Source organism: Antechinus flavipes, chromosome 3 (genome assembly GCF_016432865.1).
Source record: "Antechinus flavipes isolate AdamAnt ecotype Samford, QLD, Australia chromosome 3, AdamAnt_v2, whole genome shotgun sequence".
NCBI lineage: Eukaryota > Metazoa > Chordata > Mammalia > Dasyuromorphia > Dasyuridae > Antechinus > Antechinus flavipes.
This window is the reverse complement of record NC_067400.1, coordinates 590,609,519-590,625,756: the sequence shown is the minus strand read 5'-3', so window position 1 is coordinate 590,625,756 and position 16,238 is coordinate 590,609,519. Positions and strand designations below refer to the sequence as shown.

The window sequence follows — 16,238 nt, the reverse complement described above, 5'->3', positions numbered from 1 at the left end:
AATTGATGGGCATCCCCTCAGTTTCCAGTTTCTGGCCACTACAAACAGGGCTGCTACAAACATCTGTGCACATACAGGTCCCTTTCCCTTCTTTAAGATCTCTCTGGGATATAAGCCCAGTAGTAACACTGCTGGATCAAAGGGTATGTATGGTTTGATAACTTTTTGAGCATAGTTCCAAATCGCTCTCCAGAATGGCTGGATGTGTTCACAATTCCACCAACAATGTATTAGTGTCCCTGTTTTCCCACATCCCCTCCAACATTCCGCATTATCTTTCCCTGTCATTCTAGCCAGTCTGACAGGTGTGTAGTGGTATCTCACAGTTGTCTTAATTTGCATTTCTCTGATTAATAATGACTTGGAGCATCTTTTCATATGGCTAGAAATAGTTTCTATTTCTTCGTCTGAAAATTGTCTGTTCTATCCTTTGACCATTTATCAATTGGAGAAAGGCTTGATTTCGTATAAATTAGAGTCAATTCTCTATATATTTTGGAAATGAGGGAGGGCCTATAATCTATCCACTGCAGCGCCATCTAGTTGCTCCCGGGCAAAGATATTCTTGCATAAGTCCTAGGAGATATACTCCATTCCTACATAGAAGATCATCATTCTTGTGTATAAACTCAAATTCTGTTCTCAATTTTATCTACTTGGCCTGATGCTCACTCCCTTATCCTCATTTCCCATCCAAAGTCCCAACCTTTAACATAAAGGAAAAATGAAAACATCACCTATTCCCCCAAGTTCCTTAGTTTTCTGCCTGGGAGTTTACAGATGCTAGGGAGATTTCCAGGGTTTTTTTTTTTTTTCGTGGTATCATTTGATCTCATATGAATCATCAGAAGTGGGTTGGGGTGGGCGGGCTTGAGAAGGCTTGGCAAGCTGTCTTTGTCATGCTGTGGATTCATGCTCCAGGAAGAAAACGTGCTCCCTATTTGGCTATGTCACATATACATATGGTTGCCTCTTCTGATCATAGGACTTCAGAGTCGGAAGGTCCCTTAAAACAGAAAATATCAGATCTAAAAGGGACCTTAGAACTGATAATGTCAGAAATGGAAGAAACATTGAAGACCATCTATCTAGTTTTCATTTTTGAGATAAACTGATCTCAGATTTCTTTATATCTGTTTATGCCCATTGACCATTCTCATTGCTCTATGGCTCAGGAGATGTCAGCTTTTCTTCATAAAATTAACCTCCAAAGGAAGTTCCACACTTATTGAGGGCATAATGTAGTGTAGCCTTGGATTTGCAGGTTTATGCTCCATTCTGCTATATTTTACCTCAATAATATTAGACAAGTCATGTTCCTCTCTGAGTCAGTTGGTAAATCAATAAACATTTATTAAGCATTTACTATGTGCTGAGCACTATGCTAAGCACTGGAGCTTAAATTTTCTCATTCCTAAAATAAGGTGACTAAAATAGATCAGGAATTCTTAAACTAGGGTTGAAAACTTGTTTATTTTTTTCTTTTTTTAATAATAGCTTTTTATTTTCAAAATACATACAAAAATAGTTTTCAACATTCATCCTTACAAAATCTGTGTTCCAAATTTTTCTCCCTGTCTTCCCCCCACCTCCTCCCTAGCCAACAAGTAATTCAATATAAGTTAAGCATGTGCAATTCTTCTATACATAGTTCCATATTTGTTATGCCACATAAGAAAAATCAAATCAAAAAGGGGAAAAATGAGAAAGAAAAACAAACAAGCAAACAACAACAACAACAAAAGGTGAAAATACTATGTTGTGATCCACATTCAGTCACCACAATCCCTTTTCTGGATGCAGATGGCTTTTTCCATCACAAGACAATTGTAATTGAAGAGATTGTTTAAAAATATTTGGTGACTATTTTAATATAATTGGCTTCCATTGTAACATATATTTTGTTTTGCGCATTTGAGAACATTTGTTTAAGAAGGGATCCATAGGCTTCCCAAGACTGTCAAAGGAGTCCAAGATACAAAAAAGAAGAACCTTTAAAAGAACCTTTAAGCTCTGGGCAGGGGGGCACCCATGAGGTTCCCCTTAAACTTGTAGCTATTCTTCTGAGCTCCTGGTAGGGTTCTAAAGCTGCTTTCTCGTAGTAACCTTCACTCCTGCTGAAGGATACTACTGCCAACTATTGCAGTTCTGGGGATATAGATTTTCTTTAAAAGGCCCAAGACCTCCATTACTCCAAAGTTGACAATGTCCTCCTCTGGTCAAAGTTGAGGGGTGTGGAAAATGGATTCTGAAGTGTCCCTCCCTTTCTGCTCTCCCCTTCCTCACCATTACCAAGCAATTCCCACTTGGGAGCTTGGCAGGAGCCGTTCAGCATTAAGCTACCAGATGCCTGAATGCCTGATTCCAAATTGGCTTACTGGTTTTATACAACCTTTTTCCATAATGACCAAGTCTCCTCAGCTAATCCAAATATGCTTCTGCTTTAATATTACTCCCTTCCAACCAAATATCTGCAAAGATTTCTTTTTTAAAAATTTTTAATAGCTTTTTATTTACAAGTTATATGCATGGGTAATTTTACAGCACTGACAACTGCCAAACTTTTTGTTCCAATTTTTCCCCTCCTTCCTCCTACCCCCTTCCCTAGATGGCAGGATGACCAATACATCTTAAATATATTAATGCATAAATTAAATACAAAATAAGTATACATGACCAAACCATTATTTTTCTGAAAGGATTTCTAAACTGAACAAGGTCTTTTTGTACTGAGCCTAAAATTTTTGTTAGTTGATTGCTTCAATAGAGATCTTGTTCACACTTACTGTATTGGTTCAGTGAAAGTTTTCTTACCTGATAAAGGATGCAGAGATAAGTAGGATGAGGTAGTTGATTGGCTAATTCAGTTGACCTTGCCAAGTTCTGAAACAAATCAAAGCCATGAGCTGAGGAATAAATCTCTACCCCTAGTAGAGAATGGCTTGGAGAGAATAAAGCAAGGGAAATAAATTAGGAAGTTACTGTAATATTCCACTCTGGAGGATGATGGGTGATGGCAGTGTGAGCAGAAGGAAGGGGAGGTAGCCAGGAGATGTTGGAGAGTAAAATCAATAGAACTTGGTAACTGATTAGATGTGGGAAGAGTAAGAGGGAATAGACTCAAGCATTATTCTAAGGCTGGGATAATAGGAGAGCAAACCTGCTACCCTGGGGGAGGTCCAGTGGATTTCCCAACCAGAGAGACCCATGAAAAAGTTTTTATATTTTAGAAGGAAAGATGAAGGAAACAGATGAGGTCATGAGTTGTCAGTGTCCCTTGGTAATCCAGGCACTAAAAGCCATTTCATTCTGGCTCTTTTGCCTTCGTGCCATGGATTCTAATGCAAGGAGGTAAGGACACAAGAAGCTTAAGTCCAGTTTGAGCTAAAATCTCCACAAAGCAGCATCCCTGGATAGGGAATCCTAGAGGTTGCTTTAACTCAACTTAATCAAGAATAATTATCTTAAGAGTAGAAATGTAAGGACATTACTGAAATAATGACATTATAAGGATCATTTAAGGGAGTGACAGTCCATATTATATTTAGTATTAACAATTAATGCCACTATATTCTCTCAATTTTTCCCCTAATTTTTCCTCTATCTCTCTTACTTGATTTTCCAAGTGCCTTTTGAGCTCTTCCATGGCCTGAATTCAATTCTTATTTTTCTTGGAGATTTTAGGATATAGGCGCTTCAACTTTGTCATCAAATTCTGAGTGTGTTTTTTGATACTTTTTGTCACCATAATAAGTTCCAATGGTCAGAAACTTTTTTGTTTGTTTTCTGCTCATTTTCTTAGGCTATTACTTGGCTTTTAACTCTTAAAGTAGGACTCTGTTTCCAAGGTAGAGGGTATACTTTCCCAACTTTAGGGATTTTATGCAGATGTTTTCAGAAACCCTTCTAGGAGTATGACCACAAGCACTCTTTTCTGCCCTGGAGGTGTTAGGTATGTCTCTTCCCTGCCCCCTGCCCTTCACCCCAGCTACTATAGTTGTAAGAGCTAGTGTGCTGGCTGCAGCTGGGGCTCCAATGACAGGGACTTCCCTGGGATTCCCACCCCTTTGCCACAGACCCTCTCCACTGACCTTCTGAGTCCTCTCTGGTGTCCCCCAGCTGAAGTACAGAAACCTCCAGCATTGATGCTAATTCAGAGGTCCCACATCACTGATGCTGGGGTCCAGGCCAGTGCTGGGATCCAGACCGGTTCTGGGGTCCAGGCCAGTGCTGGAGCCAGGGCCAGTCCTGTACTGGGATTGCATGTTGGGTTCCTACTCTGGTTCCATAGACTTTTTCTGCTGATCTTCCAGCTCCTGTTTGGTGGCTCTGAGCTGAGAGATCTGGAAGCCACTAGTAGTTTCCTTGATTCAAGGGCCTGGGCTGGGGCTGGGGCTGGGTTCAGGTCCAGGGCTTCAGGCTGGACTCTCATCTTTTCTGCTGAACTTCTAAGTTGCCTTCAGTTGGAAAATGGTCTGTTATATCTTTTGAAGCATTCTGATGCTCTAAAAAAAATTTTAGAGTCATTATTTAAAAGAATTTAAAACAGTTTTGGGGGAGAGAGAATATGAAGCAATTTGGGCAAGTTCCTGTTTTTCTCCACCATCTTGGCTCCGCTCTTCTGTCATTATATTAACAATAATATTAATAATTTTCTATCAGCCTCTACTCTCATTACTCATGGATTCAACTAGCTTTTGCTGCTTACCTACTGCTTAAGAGAAGGATACTATGTTAGGTATCAGGAATACAAATTTTTTAAATGATACATTCCATGCCCTTTGGAAACATATATTTTCCTAGAAAGAAAAACAACATATACACCTGTTACCTAATTAGGAAACAAAGAATCCAACCATGACTTCTTGGTAAGAGGCAGATACTGAGAGGCAAGCAAATTAGAAGGGTTTCAGATACTCTTAGAAATGTCAGGAACTGATGAGTATTCCACACTGTAGAGAAGGAAGGAAGAGTAAGAATATTTTCAGTGGCATTTAGGGGATAAGGTAGATAGAGCATTGCTTTTGGAGTTAAGAAAACTTGAGTCCAAATCCTACCTTAAGCACTTATTAGCTGTGTGACACTAAATAAATTCTTTAACTTCTATCTGTCTCAGTTTCCTCCTTTATAAAATGAGCAGGAGAAGGAAATGGCAAACCACTCCAGTATCTGGACCAAGAAAACCCCAAATGGGGTCACAAAGAGTCAGATGAGACTGAACAACAAGTGTATTTTTAATTATTGGGTTAAACATTTACATTTTAATCTCATCCCAGAGCATAGTGGTTTTATAGGACATGCAAGTTTGGCACCCCTGGTAGAAAATGGGTTTGGATAGAGAAAGGGAAATTGATTAGGAAGCTACTGTAATATTCCACTCTGGAGGATGATGGGTGATGATGGTATAAGCAGAGGGAAGGGGAGATAGCCAAGAGATGTTGGAGAGTAAATTCAGTAGGACTTGGTAACTAATTAGATGTTGGGACAATAAAAGGGAGTAAAGATTTGAGAATGATTTTGAGATTGGGAAACTAAGAAATTAGGAAATGGGTCGTATTTTTCAGGGAAGAGTATGGCAATATTTGGACATAAGATCATAGGATCATAAATTTAGAACTGAAAGGGACCTTATGATCATTGAATCCAAACTTCTCATTAAAAATGAGGAAATAAAAAATAGAGAAAGGCTTGCCTGTGGCTCCAGAGTTTATTTAGTATGTGAGATAGGATTTGAATTCAGGACATCATGGCTTCAAGTCAGGTGTCCTGTCTATTATGTCATCTTCCTTTCGAGTTTGATGCTGTCTCTTTATGTTGAGTTTGAGATGCTCATGGACCATATGTCTGAGCAGAGATATCCAGCAGATAGCTGACAATGTGGCTTTAGATGCCAGGAGAGGCAAGTGGTTCTTCGTGTTTAATCTCTCTAACACCTAGAACGATGTTTGGTATATAGCGAATGTTTAATAAATGCTTGTTGATTGATACATGGATGGATATAGTGAACTTTCATGATGCAAAAACTAATTACATTTTTGTTTGTCCTTTATGAATTGCCATATATCAGTCTGGACAACTGGAGAGTCGATCTGGTCATCTGATGAAGGTTTCTTGAACCCAGAACAATGCTCTACAACACCCCATGAAAAGGTGAGGCTCCTGAGAGAAAGGTTCTGCTGAGCATTGGTTGAAGCTCCATAGAAAATGCCCCCCTCTGCTCCAATGGGCATATCATAGTTGTACCACCTTTTTTTGATGTAGATAAGAGACTATGTGAGAGAAAGCAAGAGAGAAAAAAGACAAGAAAATGAGAGATGGAAGGAAGAAGGGAAATGGAAGGAGAGAGAGTAAGATGGAAAAAAGTGAAGGGAGGGGGAAAAAGAGAAGGAGAGAGGAAAGAAAAGGAGGCAGGGGAAAAAGGATAAGAAGAAGGGATAGAGGAAAAGAGATAGAGACAGAAGTACAACAGCAAGTCCCAGTGATATTCATTTCATGTTGACAATAATAGAGCATTATAAAATACTGGAATATAGGAGGATTGAGGGGTTGCAAGAAGGCAAATTTAGGCTCAATATGAATTTTTTTCATCCCTAAACTTTGAGAGATAGTGAGCTCCTTGGGGTAATGATGACAATGATGATTGTGATAGGAGTAGTGATATTTATATAACGCTTTAAAGTTTGCAAAACTTCCATAGTTTTCTCCCTCGATCCAAACATTGAGTGACCACTGAAGAGTGATACATGTTCTAGTCCTCTTCAACCAGAAGGCTAAAAAAAATACTAAAGCTCTCCCTTTGAAGTCCTGAAGATTTCACAAGACTCAGCAGGGGAGGGAAGAGGGAGGAAAGACTCACTAGAATGGTCAACAGCAGTATGCTGAAAATAGAGTTTGGACCAATCCTGGGAACCCTGGACAGAGATGATGGCAACCAGCCAAAGTCCAGCAGCTATCTGGAGGCCCTTAAAGTCTTGATAGAGCTAAGAGATGGATGTAAAGTCGTAGTATGTTCCAGGGATGAGGTGGAAGGAACATAGTAATGGAGTCTTTGGGAAAACATGGAGATAAAAAATGAAATGCCATTTCTAAGAGATAGCTATTGGTTCAGTTGGAGTGTAAAAAGCGTGAATAAGAATAATCCATTCAATCAGTCTTTTATAGTAAGAATGATGTCAAAGTGAGTTTAGGAAGGTTTGAAGATAGATTGGGGGGAGGCTTATATTTCTAGTACAAGGCTTTAGGGGCTGTGAAGAAAAGATTTAGGATTATGACTTTCAAAACCAGATAACATCTTAGCCAGGGGATTGTACCCAGAGAAGAGACCAGAAAAAAGTTTTCTATACTCAAGGATTGGGGGCTGAAGGAGATGATTCAAATGCTTGGGAAGTAAAGCCAAGAAGCCAGACATGTCGGCTACATTCTGGGATGGTGGTGTATGCTGATAATTTTCCTAATTATCCTAATGGGTCAAGCCTAAATGGTTTGTGCCCCAATCCCTCTCCTATCACTATAATAAATCATTTGAGTTGTAAAATTCCCTATGGAGGAGGAACATGCAGAATCAAGTCATCCATCCCAAATGTGGTCAAAGGAGCATAATAGTTTTTACCTCTTCCATCTCTTCCTAGGCAGTGACATTGGAAATGAGCAGCAGTGAAGCTAAGGGGCCTTTGGGCAGAGGATTATGGACTTCTGAGCTAAAAGGCAATTTAGAGGCCATTTAGCCCAACAGTGTCATTTAATTGATAGGAGGGGGGAAGTAATAATGATAATAATAATGATGATGATGATGATAACTAACAAAGCACTCTACAAACATGATCTCATGTGATGCTCATAACATTATTATTGTCCCAGTTTTACAGATAAGAAAATAGAAGTAGACAGCAGTTAAATGACATTGCCCAAGATCATACAGGTGATTTGAAATCACATCTTTTTGGCTTCAGACCAGCCTTTATATTCTCTATGGTGATCACCTAGCAAGGGAAGTGATTTCCTCAAAATCACTCTGGAATCCAAGCTCAGGCTACACAAATTCAGCATTCTTCTTACTACACAATTTAGTAGCTAGGTGGTGCAATGGAAAGGCTCTGGGCTGAATTCAAATTCAGCACCGGGCACTTTGTGTAATCATAGACAGACAAGTCAATAAAAACAGAAACAAAAGACTGTCTGCCTCAGTTTTCTCAACTGTAAAATGGGGATAATAATAATACCTTCTTCCCAGAGTTGTTGGAAAGATCAGATAAGATAACAATTGTAAAACCCTTAATGCTGTGCCTGATACACAGCAGGCATTATATAAATATTAGCTATTAGGTAACATATTGGATAGAGTGCTGGGTCTGGAGTCAGGAAAACCTGAGTTCAAAGACAGTCTCAGACATTTACTAACTTTGTGACTCTGGGCAAGTCACTTTACCCAGTTTGCCTTAATTTTTTCAATTGTCAAACGAGCTAGAAAAGGCAATGGCAAACTATTTCAGTATCTTTGCCAAGAAAATTCCAAATGAGGTCATGAATAGTTGAACAAGACTGAAAAAAAATGGGAAAAAAATATCATTTGACTCCTAGGATTTTTGTCTCAAGTCCCTTTAAGAAAAGGATACTAGCAATGGTTAACAAGGGAGAGCTCTGATCTTCCTGACAGAAACCAGGGGTTTATTGATGGCAGAGACCTAGCAGGATCTAATTCTAATATTGGCCAAGGTGCTGATGCTTTCATCTGACCATAGAGGGCAGCCAAATATTCTCCTTCAGACCAAAAGGGAACTTGTTTAGACTGGAATGATCTCTGTGAAAATGGCTGCTACATGTTACACAACAGATTTTGGCAAAGGTATAGGGTTTTTTGGTTTGTTTTTTCATTGTCTAAACTTTGCTGATAATTTCTGGTCAGATTTTATTTTGTTGTTGCTTTGGAAACCTACCAGATTAATAGGTTAGAGATAAAATGGGATGCTGTGGGTGGGACACATTTAATCAGGCAGTTAAATGGCTTAATGGGTAGATGGTAGATGGTAGGATCAGGAAAACCTTAAGATCAGGGTACGTACGCATTCTGATATTACAAACTGAGTGGCTCTAGACAAGTCATTTACTTCTCTCAAAGCATTAACTTTCTCATCTGTAAATTGGAGATAAGAATAATTCTTCACTCTGTGCCTTACTGCTTATATGAGATTGAACAAATCATTTCCCCCAAAAAGGAGGCTTTATTATTATTTTTTTTTTTTTACATAAAATGGTGGAGCAGGAGCAGATGGTTGTCAAGGTCACTTCTAGTTCTAAAACTATGATCTCGTTATCCTGTGTCTACTTCAAGATTCCTTCTGGTTCTAAATTTTTGAGCCCAATAATCTATATGTAATAAAGGGATGAGGCAAGGGTTGGGAACAACATATAAGTGTCAAAGTAGATAGAGAGCAGGACTTGGAGTCAGGAAGAAACATCTTCCTGAGTTGAAATCTGGCTTCAGACACTCCCTGGCTGTGTGGTTCTGAGCAAATCACTTCACCCTGTTTGTTTCAGCTTCCTCATCTGTCAAATGAGCTAGAGAAAGAAATGGCAAACTTTGTGGCTGTGTGATCCTAGGCAAGTAACTTAACCCTGTTTGCCCCAATTTTCTAATCTATCAAATGAGTTAGAGAAGGAAATGGCAAACCACTCTAGGATCTTTGTCAAGAAAAACCCAAATGGGATCACCAAGAGTCAGACATAACTGACTACCAGGGGAGGATAAAAATGAGATAATAATAGTAATAATAATAATAATAATAATAATATATGGTGCTCTGCAAATTTTAAAGTACTATATAATTGTCAGTAATTATAATATAATTATTATTATATTCTTGTTTTCCTTTCAGTGACTAGTCAGATGCCTTATGAGGTAAAAAGCATTTATTAAGCACTTACAATGTGCCCTGCAGGTATTGTGCTCATCCTTTCCCCAATTTCCTGCAGGTTCCCAACCTCACCCTTCCTCATAATGAATCAGTTACCAAGTCCTTTGCATACTACTCTACAGCATCTCTTAGGTAGTGCCCCTTCTGTTCACTCACATGACCGTCACCCATCATTCTTAGGTTTGGACTCATCCTACCATAACCTTCCAATTACTCTCTCTTATTTTGTTTTCTCAGTCTTCCAAGCCATCCTCTACCAGAGGTCCTACATGGGTAAAACTTCCATGCTCTGGGACTGGATTAAAATGGGAATGTTTAACAAAATAAATAAAAATACAACATAGATAAATGGGGGCCCAAATATAAGCAAAAAGACAGTCCCTATTCTCAAGGAAATTACATTCTAATGAGGAAGATACACAAAAGAAAGCTGAAAAATAGTTGGGGAAGCTCATAGTTTTGAAGTTGAGAAAGTCAGTGGCAGAGTCAGGAAGGTAATGAAGGCTGGCCAACCTGGGCCTCTCTCCAAAATGGAGGCCCCAAGAAGAACTCATTAATGAAGAGAACCAGATTAGTCTTAATATATATTTGGGCTAATAATATTAATAGCTAGTAATTATATAGCACCTACTATGTGTTAGGCATTATGCTAAGCACTTTACAGTTATTACATTTGATTTTTGTAACAACCTTGAGAGGTGTTATTATTATTTCCATTTACAGTTGAGGAAACTGAGGCAAACAAAGGTTAAGTAATTTGCTTAAGTGCCTGAGGCTAGATTTGTACTCATGTTTTTCCGACTCTGGGTCCTGTTGCTGTCATTGCATCCATGGTTTAAATCTTGAAAGTAAATAGCAAACCAAATCTTCTCTGATCCTTTTAACTTTCTTAAAACCTCTTTAGGGTCAAGTCATGCAAGTGAGTCAATCCCACGTGGCCAAAATACCCCATCTGGAAACCCAACTCATTGACCTCTCACACCTGGATCAGTCCCACCAGATCAATTTGTCATCCCTGGATCAGACTCAGCTGGTCACCATTGCCAATGAACTCAGCACCCAAGATGACATCATTCAGCACCTGGGAGAAGAAGTCAGTCGCCTCTCGAGCTTCGAGATGGAATCCAAACACAAAGACGCCATGATCGCCAATCTCCAAAATGAAGTGGCTACCATGTCTCAGAGGCTGATGAAAGTACAGGCAGCACGCAACCGAAATGACAAGGAGATGGGTCAGAAGCTAGAGCGCCTGGATCAGGACATTGATAACAAAAAGTCTGAGATTGAATCCTTGAAAGAGCAGGTATTTTATAAGGATGGCCACACTTAGAGGAGTGGGTATTAACTTGTTTGTTTTTAAGTCCAGATATATAGAAATGTTTCCATAGTGAAAGCAAAGCAGAGTGTTAAGGCCAGATAACTTAAGTCCATCAAAACTCATAATTATTACGTCATTTAGATGAAAACTTTCCCCTCCCCTCCCCGCAAGTGTTTGCCTCATCCCTTTCCTTTGACACATAAATGCAGAGCTGAAAAACCATTGAGAAGATACCATCTAGATCAGCAAGGGGGTGACTAGATCCTATTAAGAAACCCTATAGACACAGAGTGGTTCAGAAAGCCACATAACTAAATGATCTAAGCTCATATTATATTTGTATTTATTTTCTCAATTAGTTCCCAATTACATTTTAATCTGGTTCTTCAAATGTCGCAGGTCACATGGCCATCAGCTACATGTTTGATTTTATTGTTCTTGTCTAGTCATTTTTCGGTCATGTTCAACTCTTGATGACCACACTTGGGGTTTTCTTGACAAACATACTGGAGTAGCTTGCCGTTTTTCTCCAGTTCATTTTACAGATGAGGAAACTGAGTAAAATGACTTGCCCAGGTTCACACAGCTAGTAAGAGTCTGAGGTTAAATTTGAACTCAGCTCTCCCTGACTCCAGGTATAGTGTTCGCTCTACTATGGCGCCACCTAGTGGCATGTTTGTCATCTCTGCTTTAGTTCTATCTCTTCTTGATACCTAGCCTTAATCACTGATGGGTGTTGCCTCAGTCAGACTAAGACCTGTCCAAGATTTTAGCTGAAAAAGTCTGCATCCGAGGCCATCTCCAGTCATCTTGATCTATATCTGATCACTGGACCTAGATGGCTCTGAAGGAGAAAGTGAAGCAGGTGACCTTGCACAGCCCTCCCTCACTTAAATCTAATTCACTCGTATGTCATGGTATCACCTCCCTGATGTCATGGTCCTCTTCCAGAACAAAACAAGCAACAACAATAAGTTCTATTTATTCATTTTACAGATGAGTAAAGTAAGCCATTGAGGGATTAAATTGTTTTCTTGTGGTCACACAATTTGCAAATAGCACAGCCAACATTCAAGCCCAGATTCTGAAACTTAAATGCAATGCTTGTTCCATAAAACTAAAGCCTGGCTTTGCATCTCAGTCCTGCTACTTATTAGCTATGTGATCTTGGGTGAATTTTCTCTCTCTAAACATCAACATTTTTATCTCTAAAATGAGGGTGAAATATTTGCATTATTGATTTGACAAGGTTGTTCAATTTAATCATCATTTATTAAGCACCTACTATATACTAAAAGACAGAGGCAGCTGGATGCCATAGTACATAGAGGGTCAGTCCTGGAATTGGGAAGATCCATCATCCTGAGTTCAAATCTGGCCTCAGAAACTTCCTAGCTATGTGACCCTGGGTAAGTCACGTCACTCTGTTTGCCTCAGTTTCCTTATCTGTAAAATGAACTGGAGGAGAAAGTGGAAAACCACTGCAGTACTTTTGACAAGAAAACTGCAAAGTGGTCCATAAAGAGTTGGACACAACTGAACAACAATAATGTAACATAGTCCTGACATTACTTTTATATGTTTTATATGTTCAGAATGAGCAGAGTATGGTTAAGAGAGCTAAAGAAAAACAAAAAGGGCTTTTTAGATGTTGCAGTTTTTAGCTACATCAGAAGAAAAAGGAGGAACATAAAAAAGATGGGCCTGCCGCTTGAGTTGGATAAAATGATGACAGTTGACAACCAGTTGAGATTAGATTTGCTCAATTCCAATTTTCATTTTCCCTAGCATAGAGAATTACCTTTTCCCTGGAAATGACAGAACAAAAATGGTCAATAGGGAACTGATTGCCAAGCTAAATAAGGAGAACAAGGAGCTCCTGACCTCCCTTGATGAATTTAGGTCATCTTTTTGAAATAAATTACATCCTTGGGTTCTAATAAAACTTAAAGTTGTGATTACTGAGTCATTGAAAGTAATCTCCAAGAGATCATGGAAAATAGGAGAAATATAGCAAGATTAGAGAAAATTGCATGTTGCTTTTCTTCAGGAAGAAAGAGAACAGGTTTACACTGGTAAAACAGTTAGCTTAATTTTGATTCCTATGGAAACTCTAGAACAAATCATTAAAGGATTAGTTAAGGAACATATTGACTAGGAATACATAATTACAGATGGCCTTCAACAATGAATGATCATGGCAGACTAACTTCATTTCCGGTTATGACAGGATTTACTGAAGTGGTTAATCAAGTGAAGACTATAGATATAGATTTTTTCAATTTTCAGCAAAATTTGATAAAGTATTTCATACTATCATTGTGAGAAATTTGGAGAGATAAAGCATGGGTGATAATGCAATCAGATAGATTTGGAACTAGTTGAATGCTTAAACTCAAAGAATGGTTATTGGATGCAATATCGACTGGGCAAGAGATCTCCATTGGAATGTCCCAGGGATCTGTGTTTGGCCCCATGCTAACATTTTTATTCATGATTTGAATAAAGTCATAGATGGCATGCTCATTCAATTTGCAGATGGCACCAAAAGATGAGATAATGAACACACTGTATGACAGAGTCAGGAGCCAAAAAGATCTTGATTGTTAAGGCACTGGGTTGAATCTAATTAAAAGAAATTCAGTGGGGATTAATATAACTTTTATATTTGAATTTTAAAAATTAACATCATAGTACAGAGTGGGGGAGATAAATGTGTGATCTTGGGTTTCATCGAGAAATAGAGCTTCCAGGAATAAGGACTGAACATAGCTGTATGACCATGGGCAAGTCACTTCACCCTGTTTGCCTCCGTTTCCTCATCTGTCAATTGAGCTGGAAAAGGAAATGGCAAAATACTCCAGTATCTTTGCCAAGAAAACCCAAGATTATTTGCCAAGATTATTCAGAGTCATACATGACTAAAACAATTGAACAACAATAAGATCCATCAATACTATGGCCTATTCAAATCAGGGAATTGTGTTCAGTTCTGAAAGCCACAGATTTAGAAGAACATTACTAAGGTAGAGTAGTAGTTTTTAAACTTTTTGTCTTATACTTTTAAACATTGAGAACTCCAAAGAGCTTTATTTTTTACTTTATTTTTATGAGTTCTGTCTGTTGACATTTACTATATAACAATATTATTGTGAAAATAGTTCATGGAAGCACTGAAAAGGTCTTCAGGGTCCCCATGGATCCTCAGATCACACTCTAGAAACACTGAGCTAGAGAACATGTAGAGGAGTTCATTTAGGATGGTGAAAGCCCTCAAACCATGCCATGTAAAAAATGCTAAAGGATGTAGGGGTTCTTAACCCCTAAAGACTTGGGGGAGTCATCATAATTTTCTTCAAGTATTTGAAGGGTTGATATGGGGAGGAAGTATTTTACTTGTTCCATTTAGCACCAGAAGGAGAAATCAGAAGCAGTGAGCAGAAACTGAAGAGTCTAGTTTAGCCTTAACAGTAGGGAAAAAAGTTCCTAAATTCAACATTGTCCAAAAGTGGAATGGATTGCCTGGAAAGTGGTGGGTTCTCCCTCACTGGAGGTTTTCATACAGGGAATGGATTTCATTCTTCAGCTAAGTTACAACAGAGATTCCTTTCTGTAGATTGGAGGCGATAGCTTCAGTGGTTCCTTCTAACTCTCAAATTCGATGGTTCTATGATTTTGGGATCCCCCTTCTTGTTAGTACAGTCTCCTTAGCAGGGGTCCTCAAACTACGGCCCACAGGCCAAATGCGGCAGCTGAGGACGATTATCCCCCTCACCCAGGATTATGAAATTTCTTTATTTAAAGGCCCACAAAACAAAGTTTTTGTTTTTACTATAGTCCGGCTCTCCAACAGTCTGAGGGACAGTGAACTGGCCCCCTATTTAAAAAGTTTGAGCACCCCTGCCTTAGGGTATCATGTGTGAGACACTTAATATAATGCACGGACATTTCCAGGTTTCCAGGCAGAGGTTCACTCTGCCATGTCAGCAGTCTAATTCCATTCATGGTTGCCTTAAAGTCTATATAAGATGGCCATATGTCCCTATATTACTCATCCAGCAAGAGTTAAAAAGCTGTTATCCACAAGATGGCGTCCTCTATGACCCTCCTCAGCTATTCTCTTATGAGAACAGTCCAAAGTACTACAATTTTTCGACTGGTCACCAGAGGACACCCAGATATAAATATCTAGCTTTGGTTGACTAAGATAGAGAGATTGGACTGCTTGAGGACGGAATGTAATATTACCAAGAGTATATTTTAAAATGGAATCTACAGCTCTAAAGTCTGAGCTTTCCTTGCTTTGGTCACGATCCTCTGCCCTTGTAGGACTAAGTCCACAAAATACCATGAGCATGTAGCATATTAAACATAATAAAAATGGAAAGGGGTTAAAGAATCCTGCGTGAAATTATCCCTCTCTTCATTATTGTTCAGTCATTTCAGTCGTGCCTGATTCTTTGTAGTTTTGGGTTTTTCTAGGTAAAGAAACTGGAGTGGTTTGTCATATTCATTGAACAGCTCATTTGATAGATGAGGAAATTGAGGCAAACTAGGCAAAGTGACTTATTCGGGTTCATGTAACTTGTGTCCGAGGACAAATTTGAGCTCTGGAAGATGAGTCTTCCTTACACTTGATGCACTATGGCTTCACCTTGCTGCTCTGTCCAGCTCTAGCCATCTTCCAGACTTTACCAGTCGCACCTTCTGAGCTTCAGGAAAAGTCACTGAACCATCAACACTTGAAGCTGATGGAAGAGAATGAGGAGATAAATGTTTGTGTATGTAACGTCACCTCCAATTCCTGGATCATAGCTGGAAGATCTTAGGGAAAGCAGAACAATGAATGAAAATAACAATGAATGAAAGGGGTTACCTTGCTCCCCCATCAATATGGTGCTTAATTGATTCCAGTTTTGAGACTTAGGATTCATGCTTCTCTCTTCTGTGTTTGAGAATTTGGGAATCTAAACTAATCCCTCGCAGCCCCGGTGGCCGACCAATTTAAT

The 16,238-nt window shown here is 39.0% G+C and overlaps 1 protein-coding gene across 1 annotated transcript in view; it reads left to right on the top strand.

The window, feature by feature from the left end:
* Positions 1 to 16,238, top strand: part of LOC127557530 (forkhead-associated domain-containing protein 1-like) — an 86,547-nt gene that overhangs the window by 42,602 nt on the left and 27,707 nt on the right. The window contains exons 5-6 of the mRNA XM_051990843.1: positions 6,068 to 6,150; positions 10,816 to 11,214. Of these exons, the coding sequence (XP_051846803.1) occupies positions 6,068 to 6,150; positions 10,816 to 11,214 (482 nt within the window). The remainder of the gene's footprint in view (positions 1 to 6,067; positions 6,151 to 10,815; positions 11,215 to 16,238) is intronic.